The sequence below is a fragment of the Syngnathus floridae genome, chromosome 18 (genome assembly GCF_059516105.1).
Source record: "Syngnathus floridae isolate MCC-2025c chromosome 18, RoL_Sflo_1.0, whole genome shotgun sequence".
NCBI lineage: Eukaryota > Metazoa > Chordata > Actinopteri > Syngnathiformes > Syngnathidae > Syngnathus > Syngnathus floridae.
Genome location: NC_142430.1, coordinates 4,193,986 through 4,209,902, shown reverse-complemented (window position 1 = coordinate 4,209,902; position 15,917 = coordinate 4,193,986). Strand labels below are relative to the sequence as shown.

The window sequence follows — 15,917 nt, the reverse complement described above, 5'->3', positions numbered from 1 at the left end:
AAATCTCAAATGAGGCAAAATAACGTGACAAAAGGCGCATTTTTGTGCAAATGCCTGTGAATTTATTACTCGTTGGCCTTGAGGGTTTTGATCCGACGTAGCGAGCCCACCGCCGGCTGCTGGCTGCCCCAGTCGCCGCAGGCCCTGTACTCGCCGGGGCGCAGGACGAACTGGCGCCCCCTGTAGTTGGGGTGCTCATACAAGACCCAGAAGCCCTCGGCCACGTCGCACGAGTAGACGTCGCTCAGGCGCAAGCGCGAGGCCACGTCGGGGCAGTCGTCCGTCACCTCCGTGGCTCGGCCCGACAGGTCGGGACGGGGGAACAGCTTCAACTTGTACGAGCCCCTGTACTGGAAAGCGGGGTCGGGTTTAGATCTCGGGCATGGCTTTGCATAAAATCAACTCACGGGAAAGCAGATTGCTGATCTACTCTTGGTGACTTTGGCAAGTATGACGGCAGTTTTGGAATTTGTTGTCTCTGGCCTGAGATAATCTTTCACTTTGAAAGGCAGCGCACCTTGAAGCAGCAACACTTTCAGGGGCGTGACACAAGTTTAGATTTTTTTTTTTAAACATTTGCACGGCGCTGCCTGAAAGCGCCAGAAGCCGTTTGTGTGATTAGCGGAATTAGAATGAAGGCAGCGGAGTCTTATGGGGTTGTCTGATATTCCTTTTAAAGGCTGACTGCTTCTCCTTTGTGGGCCTGGCAGCCAAAGCCTTTCATGCCGTGACCTGCCAGAGGATCTCGAAATGGAATCAAAAGCCCCGCTGATTGACATCCATTTTGAAAAGGCGACCATTTGATGTGCAAGGTGAGCGGCGGTGCACCGGGGTGCGCTAGGGAGAGGGAGGGGAGAGGAGGAGGAGGAGGAGGAGGGGTGGACTGGAGCTGTCTGTTTGATTGACTCACCGGCGGGAACATCTGGCAGGAGCGGATGCGGTCGTTGAATCCCATCCAGCTGCCAAAGTCGGGGTAGTCGCCAGGGCCCAGGACGTACTGGTAGCCGGCAAAGTTGGCCTTCTCGTAGAGCACCCAGTGACCGCCGCTGGACCGGATGGAGTTGCAGCGGCCCAAGTGGCGCAAGGTGTCGGCGCAGTCGCCACCGCACTCCCACTGCGGGCCCTGGAAGTCGCGGCCTTCGTAGAAGATGATCTAGAAGGAGAGAGAGCTCCGTCACTCGAGGATTTTGCTAGCCGTTTGCGTGCGATCCAATTAGAACTGCGTCCTACCTTGCCCATGTTAGCGCCTGACGGCCCGCCTGCGTACTTGGTGCTTCCTTTTATATCCTCCCTCGTGGCTTTTCACGCCAGGCCCTCTTTTGTCCACTTATCTCCTCTGTGCTAGTGTTTATCTATAGAAGCAAGCGTGGAAGCTTTTGAAAGGCAGGACAAAAGGTCTTTAGGGTGCGTGGCCTCCTAACAACAAAGCGATGGGGAGGGGGGGGGGGGGAGTGTCCAGCGAGGGACGATTTTCTACCCATTGCTCCTGGAAAAATATTTGTAAGGGGCATCAAGGAGTTAGCTTCAAGTTAGGGTTTGTGATTTACAGATACACAATGTTGGGGAGCAATGCCATCAATTTGCAGCCCCTCCCACTCGAGAGCAGAAAGGTCACCCACACCTTTTGGCCTTTCAAGGCAAAACAAAGCACGAGCGACCCCTCTTTTTTCCACACTGGCTTTTTGTTGTTTTGTGGAAAGACAATCACAGCAAACGGGCCAGGCGAGTTGCGCGAATGTTCCCGACGCTGCCCCACCTCCCTGAAGGCGAGCTAACATCAAATGGCGCTTCTTTCCATGCACACCCTGCCGAGTGAGGAGAAACCCGGACTTGATTAACTTTTAACCTTTGACCTCACAAAAGAAAATGGCTAAGATGCCAATAATCATCCTGAGGTTCCCAATTTAGACTCAGCAATTTGATGCCAAGACCAAAAGGTGGGCTGTGTGAGGTTCTACACCACCAACTAACCACCCCTCTCAACTTTGCTGTGAATAACAAGCATGCACGCTCGGGTTTGCAGGCACCTCAGTCTGCCAGTAGCGTGCCAACGAGGAGACTTCAGTTGCTCGACAGCGGCGTCGGGATGTTCGATTCGCGCAATCCAAAATGTGGGCTGACCCCGCCGTATAGAACAAGCGTCACCCCCAAAATGTTGCCATGCGAGATAGCGTGCCGGCCTCGCTCTCTCTCAAAAGCAGCACGCTGCCGAGGTGTAAACAATGGCGCTCCCGTGCGAGACGGCTAGCAAAAAAAATAAATAAAGCACGCCAGCCAAGTAAGCCTCTCAGAATAGGGAGCTAGCAAAACGGTCCTTACCGAATCTCCAGCCGCTGCTGCCGCCTCTCTTGTCCCTGCCAGCGCCGGCGCTCTATCGGGAACGGCAGACGCCGGCGTCGCTGTGAGCCCGTGCCAAGGCCTTCGGATTTTCTGCCGTGTCTCTGATGTGCTCCGTTTTTTTTTTTCTGGGGGGATAATTAAGAGGAAACAGTTTGTTGGAAGAGCAGGAAGCAGACGGGAGGCGCTCGGACAGAGCCAGCCAGCGTGTGCATGCGTGCAGCTGTCAATTATACTCTTCAGATTGGAAGTTTTATTCAAAGTACGCTTAAAGCGGAGTCCACATTTAGGAGTCCGTCAACAGAGCCGATGGACGGAGAATCTAAAGCGGCCGTGGAAACTTGGAATGGACCTTTACAGCAAGTAGTTGAGTTTCAGTGCCTCACATGGCCTCCTGTCAAATAAGTCACACTCTGCCCAGTCCAGAGCCCCCCTCGCCCCCCCCATCCCTGTCTTTCAGCTTTCTAAACACGTGTGCCGCCCTCGTTGGCGTCTTCGAATTTGTCACGAAAGCAAATGGGTTCTGACAACAGCAAGTGACAAGCGCACCAGAGGGGAGGCGGAAAATCGGCAGATTATTATTATTTTTTTTACATTTATTTATTTATATCTTGACTCATTGCACCGTCGATCAATTATTGATCACATTAGTCGCCGGAACTCCTGCCCAGGCAACTTGTGCTCATAATGATCTTCATCCGTTTTAAAGGAAAGAAAAAAAATAATAACCTGACTTTGATTGACTGCTTGCACTTTTTTTTTTCAACTTGGCAGCATGAAAGCTCGATTTTTTTTTATAATTTGCCAGAGGCCATTTGAATTTTATTTCGAGGAGTCCCGGCAGATGAGGGGGGAGATGGGGGAGTAGGCATTTTTTTTTTTTTTAGTAGGTGAAATTTCAACTTGCTATTATATCAAAAAGGCCTCTGCATGGTATCGTGTAGGTGTACCTAATGAGGAGTCCGCTTCCTCTGTACATCCCTTTTACTTAGCATCAATAACGCTGGCGGCTCATGATCACATGGCCTCAAATTAAACTCAAACGGCGAACGAGGCGTCTCCTGCAAATAAGAGCAGATAGAAAAAGTCTTGGAATTGTTTTGAATGTGTGTTTCTTGGCCTCGTCCCGCAGCGGGCGCGCATACGAAATAAAAGCGCGGCATTAGTGGAGTTGAAGTGATGACATTAGAAGGCGGCGTCCTGAGGGGAGCTTGCGAGTTGTTTGAAATGAGCTTCTGACTGCGCCGCAACCACAAGCACAAGCAGCACAAGAAGCACAAGAAGCGGGCCGAGCAGCAGCTGCTGCTGCTCCTCAGCAGCTCAAAGAAGCAAAAACACAGCCGCCTTGAATTCATTAAGGCCGATAATAAATGCTTTAACTATTCATGCTTCAACTTTTTACCCTGCTAGCTTCCATCCTTATAGATAAAAAAGTGTTATTTTGACCTTCCAAGATTTTGTTTTCATGTTTCATCCTCCTTTAAGAACTTTATTTTTTTAGAATATATTTTTATTCACATGTAATAGTTCTAATTATTTGCATGTGACTCGTAAGTAGACTTGAAAAAATAATGCTGAGGTTTCCACTACTGGCAAATTTATGAACTAAATAAGGAATAAACTAAATAATTTGTGGCACATTTTTAAATGGACGCGACATTTGTTTTTTACAATTTGTTGTTGTGACTACAAAATCATGACTTGCATCTCATATTTCAAAACAATTATTTCAATGTGTTTTATCTCACATTATCTTTTCTTATTTTAATTTTAAATCGAGGAAGCTCTTCTGTCCTGTCCAATCTTAGCCAGATGAAGGCGACAAATCCTTTTCCAACACTAGAGGGCACTGGAAGCCAAAGCAAGGGCTTCTATGAGAACTTTTTTTTTTTTGGTCTGTGTTTTGTTGTAGCTTGGATGTGCATTTGTTTGCTTGCATCTAAACATTTGTAACGCTCGAGCGCGCAACGTGCGAGGGAGCGCTTGGAAACAGAAAAACAAAATCACTTTCAGGCTGACGTGACCTGCGTCCCCCAGCACGCACGCGAGTGCTTTCAAAGCAAACAGTCAAAAGTGTCACACGCCACGCCGGGCCGGGCCGGAGAGACGGCGGTTACTCGTGTCGGGGCCCGGCGCGGGAACATCCCCTTTGTGCTTATCACTCTTGTTGCTTTGATTTGCCTTTTGAAATGTTCTAAAGTCTTGTTTGGAAGCGTCACGTTTTTTTTTTATGCATTTGATAGGACGTTTTTTTTTTTTTTTTTTTTTTGGGTCTGATGACGTTTGTGGGGATATTTTGGGCAGGCCCCGAGAAATGGCTTTGTTTTTGTTCTTGTGATTATTCTTAGGTCCAATAAATTATTTTCAGGGCTTTGCACATCATCTCACATGGCAATACGAAACTCGGTCTGTCATGACACGATGCGCAAAGTCTCAACAAGTCAAGAGCGCCATTTTGGTGACTTTAAAAGTCAACTCACAAATATGAAGCATGCACACTAACGAGACAGATCATCAGCAATGTAGTTTGCTGAATGGGCGTTTTCATCGTGAGCAAGGTTGACGACTCAGCATCCGACTGGAAAAGCTACCAAGTGGGTTTGACAATGTACTATTGACGAGCTCTTCCGACGATGCCTCGTCTCAGTTTTCGCTTTCCTACCGGGACTGACGAGCAAAGGAGGCATAAATCAAGCGCACCAGCGAGGCCTCCGAAGAGCACAAGGGGCTGGCCGGGGACGTCCCGCTCCGGCCCAATTAAAAAAACACCACAATCTAATTCTCATCGTCAAGACCCACATTCTCGCCTCTTTTTAACTTTTGGGGAGTCGTCCTCCCCGCCTGCGCCGTCGTTGTTTTTGCCGTTTGTTTTGGGCGCTACAGCCACGTTCAAACGCTCGCCTGTCACGCGTCGCCTTTGAGGCCACGTTTGAAATGTTTCTCCGTACGCGTGGAGCCGTGATTGACGGGGGCCGTCCCAGAGCGCCGCTGAGGCGCGCCGATGTCTGCAACAAAGGCGAGGAGCCGCGAGAAGAAGGAGACGAGGGACAAAAACACACCAGGAAGAAAAAGTGCTCTTAAAGCCGTTTCTCCAGAAAAAAATGACGTATTCAAACATAGATGGTCATGTATCTCTTAAATAACCCAATAAATACTGAGATACACTCAGATGGGAAAAATTGCATCGAGGAAATGCGCAATGCAGCACGCAAACCTTTTCAAAGTATTTTCAGAGCCACGACATTCACGTGACGAGAAGTCGGAATACACGCGTGTTGAACAACATCAAGTGGGACAGGAAGTCCTTGCAGGGATGTCAACATCATGCAAACATCGCAAATACACAAGTGTGTCTTGCTAGAATTGAACGAACATCTATTAGAGGGAAGGCGTTCGGACGGCCGATCGATAAATGGATACCGCACACTGGAGTACAAAAAAAAAAGGATGGCCCTTCATATTGTACGGCAACCAACGCTCGAATTATTTGAGAGGAACAGCAGCGAGCTGGAGGGAGCCAACAAAGCCACCGGCGGCGTATCGCTCTGCACTTACATAATTCATGTCAAGCATATTCAAATAACATTTATCACATTGTCAATCACGCCACGTCGCGCCCGTAAGCTTCTAAATTAATAAGAGCCCCGCCGTTTAGTCATTCCGTTTGACGACGGCGGGAAAAGGGGCCTGTTCCGCAGGGGAGGGGAAGCAAATTGCGCACTTTCACACACATATTGTTTCCCCTCCTCCGAGTGCACAGTCAGAGACAGCGGGGAACTTCAGCTTGGGCCACAAAACCGTCAGGACGTTCTGGGATAAGATGGAATTGTGCAACTAAAACAACAACAAACAACTCTTATTTATTCCCAACCAAAAAAGGGAAAGCAGTAACCCAATTAGCTTCCACTAAAAAAAGTTAATTAGCTCACGAGCAAGAAGAGTGCCCTCTGCTGGACTCGTTTTGCCACATTATTCGAAAAGTCCTAATTATGCACGCCTTCATGTTTTTGCAACTTTTTCTTCCTCCTCCTTTCTGCGTCCTTGTCTGTCTTGGCCGTCCGTCAGTGAGGCATGATGGGAAACACGAGCGCCTCCTGGGCGGGCTCAGCTAAACCGCAGACCCCGTCGGTGACCTCCTTCATCAATAAATGATTGTGACATGCCGCTGTCATTTGCATGCGCGTTAAAGTGACACCTCAGCGCTTTTGTCTAGCGAGACGTCTGGAAGGTGTTTTTTTTTTTTTTTTTTTAAAGACGAAAAGGGGCTTTCATTAGCCAAGGTGCGCTTTGTCAAGGCGATCACAGCGCTTTCCTGCAGGCGATCGCAGCCTCGGCCCCTCGCTTCTCTCTAATTAGGCGACAGACAAACGACAAAGCAACTTTGCCCTTGTCTGTTTTTTTTTTCTTAAGGTCATTATGCAAATTGGTGGGATGATGTTGACAAACATGAAAGGCGGCGGACGTTTCTTTTTTTTTTTTTTTTTTGAAGTGCCACATTGGCTCTGGGCCGGCTTAATGGCGGCCCTCGGCGGGTGTCGTGTCAATAGCGGGCGGTGATCGATCCGAGGGGGCCCCGCCAAGGGGATTGTGACAGACGACGGGATACAAAAAAAAAAAAAAAAAAAAAAAGACTTAACATCTGAAACTCTTCCGGTATGAACCACAATACAACATGGTTGCTGCATTTCGACAAAGAGCGCAGGTTGAAACGTTCCATCGGCTAAAAAAGTTTCTCATCCAAGAAAAAGCAAACATCTTCTTTAATCAAGTACAAACTGTGCCAAAAACACTCAAAGTTTTTCTGATCAAAAAGTCCAAATTTGGAGATTCTGTCGAAGAGGTTTTTGTCATCAGATAAAGCAAAAGTTTTGCCGATAATGAGTTTGCGTGGAAATGTTGAATATTGACGCAGTTCGACGAGCCGGTGGGGCGTTTTCATCTTCAACTTTTGCCGCCGCTAACAAACTTTGACCTATTTGTTTTAAGAGCGCAAACTTTCGCGAGCCAGCCGACAACTTGAATAGACAAAACCAATATTCTCACATGTTTACTGTCACTGCGATGCCTCGAAACGACAAAAAACGAAAAAAAGTCAAATCAAGCCCGCCGTGAAGCTCGCAATTAGACTCTTGCGGTTTTTTTTGTGTTTTTTAAGATTGACGCCACTGATGTCGCACTTTAAATTAAAAATCCAAAGCCAGGTTGATCCAAGTGATCTATTTATATGAGGTTGGAAGACTTTGCGTTAGCGTCGACGTGTGACGGCGGGGGGCGTAATTGAGGAACAGGCGTGAGCGTGGCACGTTCACCCGCCCACCCGCAGCCAACCTTTCCTGCCGACGTCTCTCAACTCCTTGACAAAGGCGGCGGTGGGGGGGCGGGGTCTTTCCACAAGCGCTAATTACGCAGCGCTAAAAGTTGAGTGCGACGAGCGAGGCCCGTGCTAATTGCTACAAAACTTTGGCGACGTCGACGGGATGCTTTTGACAGGTCGGGCTGACACGTTGAGGAAGCCTAAGACACAAATTAAAATTGAAAGACTTGTCTATTTTGTTTCTTTTCTAATACCGGGTTAATTTATGTACCAGTTGTGCGGCGCTATCGTTTTTTGGGGCTCTCAATTAGTGAGCGAGCCTCAGGGAGCTAATTAACAATTAATTAATACAAAAAAAAATATCCCTGACATTTGCAAGCCACTCAAGATGTCTCCGCTGAGAGCGTTGTGGGAAATGGAATTATTGGGGGGAGGGGAGGACAAAAGCCGGACCCCTCGTGACCTTCTATCGAGTGTCCAATCAATAACGCGCCAGGGTTGGCGTCTTTGAGGTTCCTATTGGCAAAGACGGAGGGGCTGGGCCAGGGGTCACAAAGCACATCATTTACTCCCAATGACCTCATCTTGGGCGGATGCAAAAAAACAAAAAACGGCCATTTTGCAGCGGGGGGCTTCAGCAACGGCAAACTTTTGCTATTTGTCACAGCAAGCGTCGACTGCGTGCGGAATTCCCGACGGGGGGGCTCGGCGGGCTGATTTAATTTGTCGTATTAACACAAAACATGGCCGCTACACGTGACGTGCTTGTCAGCGCCGCTGAGCCTTCAAACGGTCGTCAAACCTGCGCCGTTAGTGCAGCCTTTTCTTTTTGGATGGGGGGGACGTTGGGGGACGTCAAAAGCGCCAGAACGCCACTTGAAAGACGAGCGCCGCTTGAAAGTATCTTTTACAGTTTGTCGGCGAAGCCATCGAGGACTCAATCGTGATGTTCGTTTACTGTATAGACGAGCTGCGTTCGCCGTGATGGAAAACGGTTATTTCTGCCAAAAATCTAAACTCTGGCGAGCGGCTACGTGCCGTCCCGCATTAGCAGCCGCAACAAAGGTCAGGCCGGTAAACGGGGGACGCTCGGCTCGACCTCCGGCCGTACGGGAAGCGTAGCCTGGCAATCAAACAAGACGAGGAGTGAGATATCAGCGGCTCAAGTCCCATTAAAGGCTCATCTCGGGCGGCGGCGAAGTGCATCGATCGCTGAAGAACGTTAAAAAAAAAAAAAAAGAGACAAAGGCGAGTCAAGAGGGGATCTGAAAAGGGGCCGACCGGCGGAGGAGCCGTCCCGTTTGTTCCCTGGCAGCTTTGGACCGAGGCCTCCGTGAGCGCGGCGCTCTCTGGCGCCCCCCGCGGGACTGCTTTGATGGTTATTTGTGCAAATATCCCGCTCCGACATCTTAATCTTCTATGAGGTGATCTTTGCATGGGGTGCGGGAAAGCGGGAAAAGAAGAGGCAAGACAAGAAGAAAAGAGCAAGTGCACTTGCGAGAGCGTGGGGAGCCCGAGTTCACTACGGGGGCGGCAGGAGTCAACCCCTCGCTCCCTCCCTCCCTCCCTCCGCCATCACCACCCAGCCGCAAGCCCCGGGCCTTTTTTGCCGCAACATTAAAAAACGGCGAGCGGTCGATACGGAACGCAACTCACAGAAAGAGCAAGGGAGGGATTTCAAAAAGATCCAAGAAAAAAAAAAAAAGACGACACAAGAGCAGCGCAAAAGAGTTATACAACGCGGCGAGATCACACAAAATGGAGGCAAAGGAAGCCATCGTCTCCGCATGGCGAGAGCGCTCCCGCTGCCAAGACACAAAGTCGTGCTCCCAATGAAAAGTGCCAGGTCAAAGGGGGAGAAACAAAATCTGGTTCTGGACAAGGCTAAGCGATGTGCCAAAGTTGGGAGGACAGAGGTGCAAGGAAGCAAGAAAGGACGTCACAAAGCCAAGCGGCAAGAAGCACTTCCTCGCCATGCTAATGAGCGCAGCGTGGAAAAGGAGACTTTCAAACATTTGCTGCTCGCTTTTGGAGATGTGAGGACTTGTTTACGCACGGCGCATTGTTCTCAAACGCTTGCCGTGCGCTCTCCTTCTCTTTCGGCATCTCTCACAAGTTCTTTCAAACGCGAGATCTCCCAAACACTCCACACCTGGCTGGCTGGCTGACTGGCTGGCTGACTTCAAGAGCTTTGAATCGTCGCACACGTCTGCGCGCCTCCATCTCGTTTTGCTTTTTTTTTTTTTTTTTTAATCAGGCATTCAGCTACTCGTGTGTTCCAAGCATTCGGGTAGACATCTGTAAGATGAACAGGCGGGAGAAGGAAGGGCCTTTGTGAATTCCAGAAGTTATTTGGCTGCACCTCTTGCGGTGGAATTACGGTAGTGAAGGTTCAGGCCAACTAAACTAGCATCAATAGTGGAACACAAACGGTGAAGAAGCACAAGTAGACACACAGTCTATCCGACTGTGTGTCTACTTGTGCTTCATTCTCTGCGAGATATGACGGCCTCGCCCGACTGCACGAGAAAATCTGTGTGACAATAATAATTGCAGTATATAGTACACACTGCAAAAATGACGGCTAATTCAACCTACATTGATCAAAACTTCCGAGCCTACGTAATAAGAAGAGACACACAAAGCAAGGAGCAAGCGCAAAAGCGAGATGCCTTCCATTTCAACTCCCGCTTGCCGACGTCCCCCCACCCACCCCCTTCCAAAAACGAACGACGACAACATGCCCCCGTGAGGAATGGCAAAAGATGAAAAAAACAAGAGTTTACGGCAAAACAAAGGGCCGGCGGCACGCGGCAGGCCTTTAAATCTGGGACGGCGGTCCCAAAGAGGAACGTCGCTCGCCGCGACATCAAAGCGCCAAAGAGTTTTTAAGCGCTAGCCGGCAGACGTAGATGGGAGGCCATTAGCTGCATTGCGCGCTTAGCGCCCGACAAGGCTCCCCCTAGCCGCGTTTGAACCCTCTTTTTATTTTTTTCTCCACCGTGGACGCACAGATTGCCCGTGTCACAACTGATTTGTAGCGCGGCAAAAAAACAGCCAACGTGTTTCATGCAATAACACAGCGGCCCGCCTTGTTTTCTTTTGGAAAGGTTGGGCTCTGATGTGGAAATGGAAATATAGTTTGCTTCAGTCACTGTATGTTTTTTTTTTGGGGGGGGGGGGGGGGGGGGTACCAACAGAAGCAAAAATATAAATAAAAATGCTACTATTGGGTTATTTCAGAAGCTTTTATTATGGTGACATTTGAACCAAAGCAGGCTACAATTAATTTAGATGCTCAAGTGTCGATGGAGTGAGTGTTGCTCCTGAGGCTTATCACGCACGCACGCACGCGCGCACGTAAACAATCTGGCCGTTTAGCGTCAGAGCGAGGGCGGAACGTCGTTATCGGCAGCGGCGGCCCCGATAATAAAAACCTCAGCCTACAGAGGTAATGCCGCGGGGCAAATGGAAAGATGCTATCTCCAGGCGCGCATCATTGAGACACCCGCATCTCTGCAGGATGCTGTCCCTGGACAAAAAAAATAAAATTCAGAGCTTGACATTTGTCACACTTTCCCTATCAACTTGAGTTATGATCAATAATAATCGTCGGCCGGGAAGATTGACATCGATTGCGAGTCAAACTGCTTTACTTAAACGAATTTAAGAAAAAAAGCTGGGAGGATGCAACTGGAACGATTCAATGAAGTCAAGCTCGGTCAATTTTTTTCCCGCTCAATATTATAACAGTCACATTTGTAATATTGGGATTACGAGTCGTCTTAAACTGCAAAAATGTGAGATAAGCATACACCACCTTGAGAGAATTTAGAAAGGTATACAAATCATATCGTACATTGATTCATTATAACTTAATTTTTTACATTCATTTTATATTTGAATATTTTGTCAAGAACACCGTCACACATATTTGTATTAAACCATTAAATATTCCAGTGTACATATTTGATTGGTTCATGTCTTCACATTAAAAATAACACGATCATTTATTTTATGTAGATTATGTGTTTAGTCATCAGAATTCCTTCACTATATAGTATTTGATAAAAAAATATCTGTTTATATTTAGTGTGATGAGTATTTTTCTTATACTACTATTATATGCCACCATATATTTCATATTTTTAAACTAAGCATATTTGTCATGTTTGTGGAATTTACATCTCATCTCGAAATCTTTTTTTTTTTTAAATATTAATTTGTTTTATTTTTTTATTTATGTTTATTTCCCCTTCACAGGGGAAGCACTACTTGTCCCTTATAAATATTAAAATGCACATTTTGCTTTTGAAATGCTGATGCGGGTAAGGGCCGATATTCTATTTTTATTTGCGCAGGAGTGTCGTGTACCTGGTTGCCCTTGTGCGTTGCGCTCGTGCTCCCTCCCGGCAGGTGGGCTCCTTTGTTCACTTCTCCTTCAGGATATTTTGGGAGAAACGGTCTCGGGCTCCTCTCTGATTCATCCCCTCGCCCAACGTCAAACACTTCACTTGTGATGCCAACGCTCGGCTCGGGAGCTGACAAAAAAAAAAAAAAAAACTCACACACAACGGGGGTTTTGTTAGCCATGGTTGCGGCGCGGCTATTATTGGATCACCTGCTTGTAATTTCACCTGCGTAACTTTTGGGTCACATCCTGTGTTGGGCGGGGGGAGCTGGCCGTAAGAATGTCAAAAAGTGAATGTTTGGGGAACATGCTTACGAGCTTTCCTCTTGAGCGGAATTCGACTGGGAAAGTTGAGCCGCGGCCGGATTTGCATCAGCGTTGCTGGATGTTTGGGGGTGCAGCTACATTTGTCAGTAATGAGCCCCCCCCCCCCAACACCCCCCTCATCCTTTTAAAGGTCTTTGTTATGGCGAAAAAAGAAGAAAAAGGCGAAGGAGAAGGAGGAGGACGTTTAATGATGACGTGTGCGGTCTCCAGAGTCCACAACGCGCACGACTCCATTCAATTATGCAAATGAGGGCCCGCCGCTGCCGCTTCGGCCGTCACTTTAATGACAACGTAAACACACTGAGGAGGCCCTATTTAGCTATCTGGAAGTTAATTGTGTTGGCCATTAAAAGAACTATCAACTGTCATCACGATGACACACACACGCACACACACACATATTCAACAACAAGAATGGACGAGTGTATATTGTCTGAATTTCCCAGCTATACAAGCAGTTTGGGATGTTGGTGGGAGGGTTGGGGGAACATACACACGCCGACCACCAGGTGGCAGAAGAGCACAAGGAAGGAGAAGACAAAACAGCCAGGCACTTCATTAGATACAGATTGGATGCCTTTGATATTATGATGGCATTATTAATATCATATATCCATATTAGAATAAGACATGAGTTTTAAGAGGGAAAAAATATTGCAAGAATATTAGGAAAATAAAATCATCGCACAGGAATTTAATCATGATATTAATGTGAATAAATATGGCAAAAATTATTCATCATATAATACGTTTTAATAATTATTTCACATTTAACTTTGATATTAAGTATTATTTCAGAAAATATTACTTAAGTGTAATATGTAATATTATACATTTATCTTTTAGCAGCGTTTGTTCAAGCCATTCTTTAAACATGACGCACAAAAAAGTGTGTGCAACGCTCTTAAAAAAATCAATGACAATTGGGCATCAAAATATTGATGATATATTTAAAAGCAAGATTGCCATTTTTCAGGCAAACTTGGGGTGTGACGTGTGGTCGTACAGGACACGTGCAGTGATCCCGTTTGGCCTCTAGGTGGACTTCCATCAAACTACGTCTCAAAGCGACAACATTGTTCAGAAAAGTGGCTGCTTTTTTTTATTCTTTCTTTTTTTGGTCTTCTTGTGTTCTTTTGACTTGATGACTGCACAATGGTCGCCGTGAGCGCTGGCGATTGAAGACAAATTAACTCGGGAATGATTGTCACATCAAAGCTCGCCTCGCCTCGCCGCACTTGTCGTGGACGTCCGCGCACGCAGCGAGAACGTCGCGAGGGGCTATTTTGCTTACGGCGCGCCCGTTCGTCTTTGAACTTTTGTGTCCGGCTAATAAATAATGACCGGCAACACGTTGAGGCGTTCAAGGGCGGGATTGATATGCAAAGTAGCAATATTGACGAGAAGCGAGTCGATTGCAATTCTGGTGACAACATTCGGCCAACGCTACCTTGACTCTGGATTTTTGTTTGCTCCGTGACCTCAGTTTACTTGTTTGGTGACCGGCTGACCTTTAGCAACTTAATGCATATTTGTTTTTGTTTACAAAGTCATGAATGTAAAACGGTCACTCACTTTTGTTGTTGCGTCATCCCATGTGCGCTCATGTGACTGGTTAAGGCCGACAACGGCGTCTCCTTTCCTGAAACAACAATGAAACAAAGTCAACATCATTTTCTCTCTCCTTTTTTTCCGCTCCACTTTGAAAACGATCCAACCGCAAGGTTCACCGCAATGTTTTGTCGGAAGGCAAAACTATTCTTGAATGTCTACAGTTTGGTGACATAATGTATGGTGTCAAATTGTACGTTTGGCCCTGTGTGCTCGTTAGCGAGCGCTTGTGAGGTCCGCCATGATAACGGGCTCAAGCGCTCTCTTTATAGAAGCCGAGCACAACTTGCAATTACGTCGCGGTCGTAGTAGAAGAGGAAGACATGCTCACTGGCCGGCGAGGCGACGCAGAACTTAATTGACCTTTGCCCAAAGAAATAGAAACACGTGCGCTTGAAATGTTACCAAAACTGACGGAAAGGAGCGCTTGTTTTGTTTGACAGGGCTCACAGGTTTGGTGGCCAGCAATATTTTCACGGCATTTGTTCTTATCTGCATTTTGGAAGAAAAATGGGACTTGGAATGTCATGAAAAGACATGGAATTCCAAAATGGGGGGGGAAAAAAGCAGGGCTTGCGTGGTGCTCGAGTGTGCCTGCACATGCATGACAACAGGAAAACGCTGACAGAATTTCCTCGGGAGGGACAATAAAGAATTTTTGGGGAGGAACATTTTTGCTGATGCACACAACGTGTGTGCGGGTGCGCCAAACGCCGACCTCATCATTTACAAGATGGAGCCCCTAAAAACCACAAGAATGAGACAGGAGGCGCCACTTCACACAAGTCTCTCTTCTTTTCCTTCTTCTCGCTAGTTTCAAGTTGTCCCCGACTTTTATTTGGAGAAATATTAATTTGGGAGAGGAGTGTGGCGGCGGCGGCATCAGACAGCGAGAAAGCAAAAGGAGGGAGAGGTGCAATGTGAGCACATTTCCCCTCGCTTGACGTTTTGCTGAAGTTTGTACGCCACTTGAGCCGCGCTAATGATACCAGCAGAGGATCCCTGGGGAACGCCGTCCGCGGCTTTCCAACGAGAGGTATTTCAGGAGACGCGAGCGCGGGGAGGGGCGGGACGACCGGGAGGCCTCATTCCAGCAGCTCTTCCTTCCACTTCTTGTGCACACGCAGATTGTGTGGCTTTTTTTTTTTTTTTTTTGGATGGGATCAAGCGCCTCCTCCGTCACCGTTCTCGGTTGAGGCCGATGAATGTTCAAAGCGTTAACGAGGCCCTGGCACAGTCGCGCGCAAACTGGAGCCAAGAGAAGGAAATTCCGATGCGAATACGACGGCGTGCCATATCCTTGGCGGGGGGGGGTCCGCACAAATTATATAACAATCTGTTTTATGGCTCCCTCTTTTCAATCAAAGGTCAAGACATTGTTGAGCCCAAAATGCTCAGTCTAGTCTTACTCAACAAGAATCCCCCCCCTCAAAGAATTAACTGCAACGTTTTTTTTCATAATTTCCTTCTGAATTGTTGCTATGAAGAGAAACTGCCAAAAAGAAATTCTCTTTTTCAGTGGAGAACTTTGCTCATTCTTTTTCCTGACGTGGTCTTGCTTCCCTTTGCGGCGTCCTTCCCCAATGCCCAAGTCGTGACGGAGCCGCCCGCCCAACCGCCCGACTGCCATCGCAACGCTCCGAGGAAGTTAGCGGCCTCCTCTCTCTGGAGGCCGCCGCGTTCCTCTTGATCTCAGCTACGGATGGGGAGTGTGTGAGTGTGTGTGTGGGCTGCACAAAAAAAAGTGCGTCATCATCCCAAGGATGAAAGTGTGTGAGTGTGTGTGTTTTGGGCAAGGTGCCTGCCCTGGAGCGAGATAACGCAAAGACAAGCAGATGGGGAACTTAAACGCAACGCCGCTCGGGTAAAGCCGAGCTGGCACAAAAGTGAGAGGAGGTCTTTAGAACATCTCCCAGC

General features: G+C 47.7%; 2 protein-coding genes across 5 annotated transcripts in view; both read right to left on the bottom strand.

The window, feature by feature from the left end:
• Positions 1–39: 39 nt before the first annotated feature.
• On the bottom strand, positions 40–12,177 carry LOC148382306 (gamma-crystallin M2-like). The gene is made up of 5 exons (XM_088359570.1): positions 12,026–12,177; positions 2,320–2,465; positions 1,231–1,352; positions 911–1,153; positions 40–350 (listed from the first exon to the last, which is right to left on the bottom strand). Exons 3-5 carry the CDS (start codon positions 1,237–1,239, stop codon positions 66–68), a joined length of 537 nt encoding a protein of 178 aa, XP_088215696.1. The 5' UTR covers positions 1,240–1,352; positions 2,320–2,465; positions 12,026–12,177; the 3' UTR covers positions 40–65.
• Positions 12,026–15,917, bottom strand: part of tcf7l2 (transcription factor 7 like 2) — a 68,864-nt gene continuing 64,972 nt past the window's right edge. For 2 of the 4 annotated variants that reach the window (XR_015853953.1, XR_015853956.1), the window contains one exon: positions 12,026–14,031. The gene's annotated coding sequence lies outside the window, so the exon portion shown is untranslated. The remainder of the gene's footprint in view (positions 14,032–15,917) is intronic. The other 2 variants (XR_015853955.1, XR_015853954.1) reach the window with 2 other exon arrangements.

What these genes read in the sequence shown, in the direction of transcription:
- LOC148382306 (XM_088359570.1), bottom strand. An exon ending in CCTGCCAGATGTTCCCGCCG is followed by an intron (nt 351 to 910) that starts GTGAGTCAATCA and finishes CCCGCTTTCCAG; the next exon opens with TACAGGGGCTCGTACAAGTT.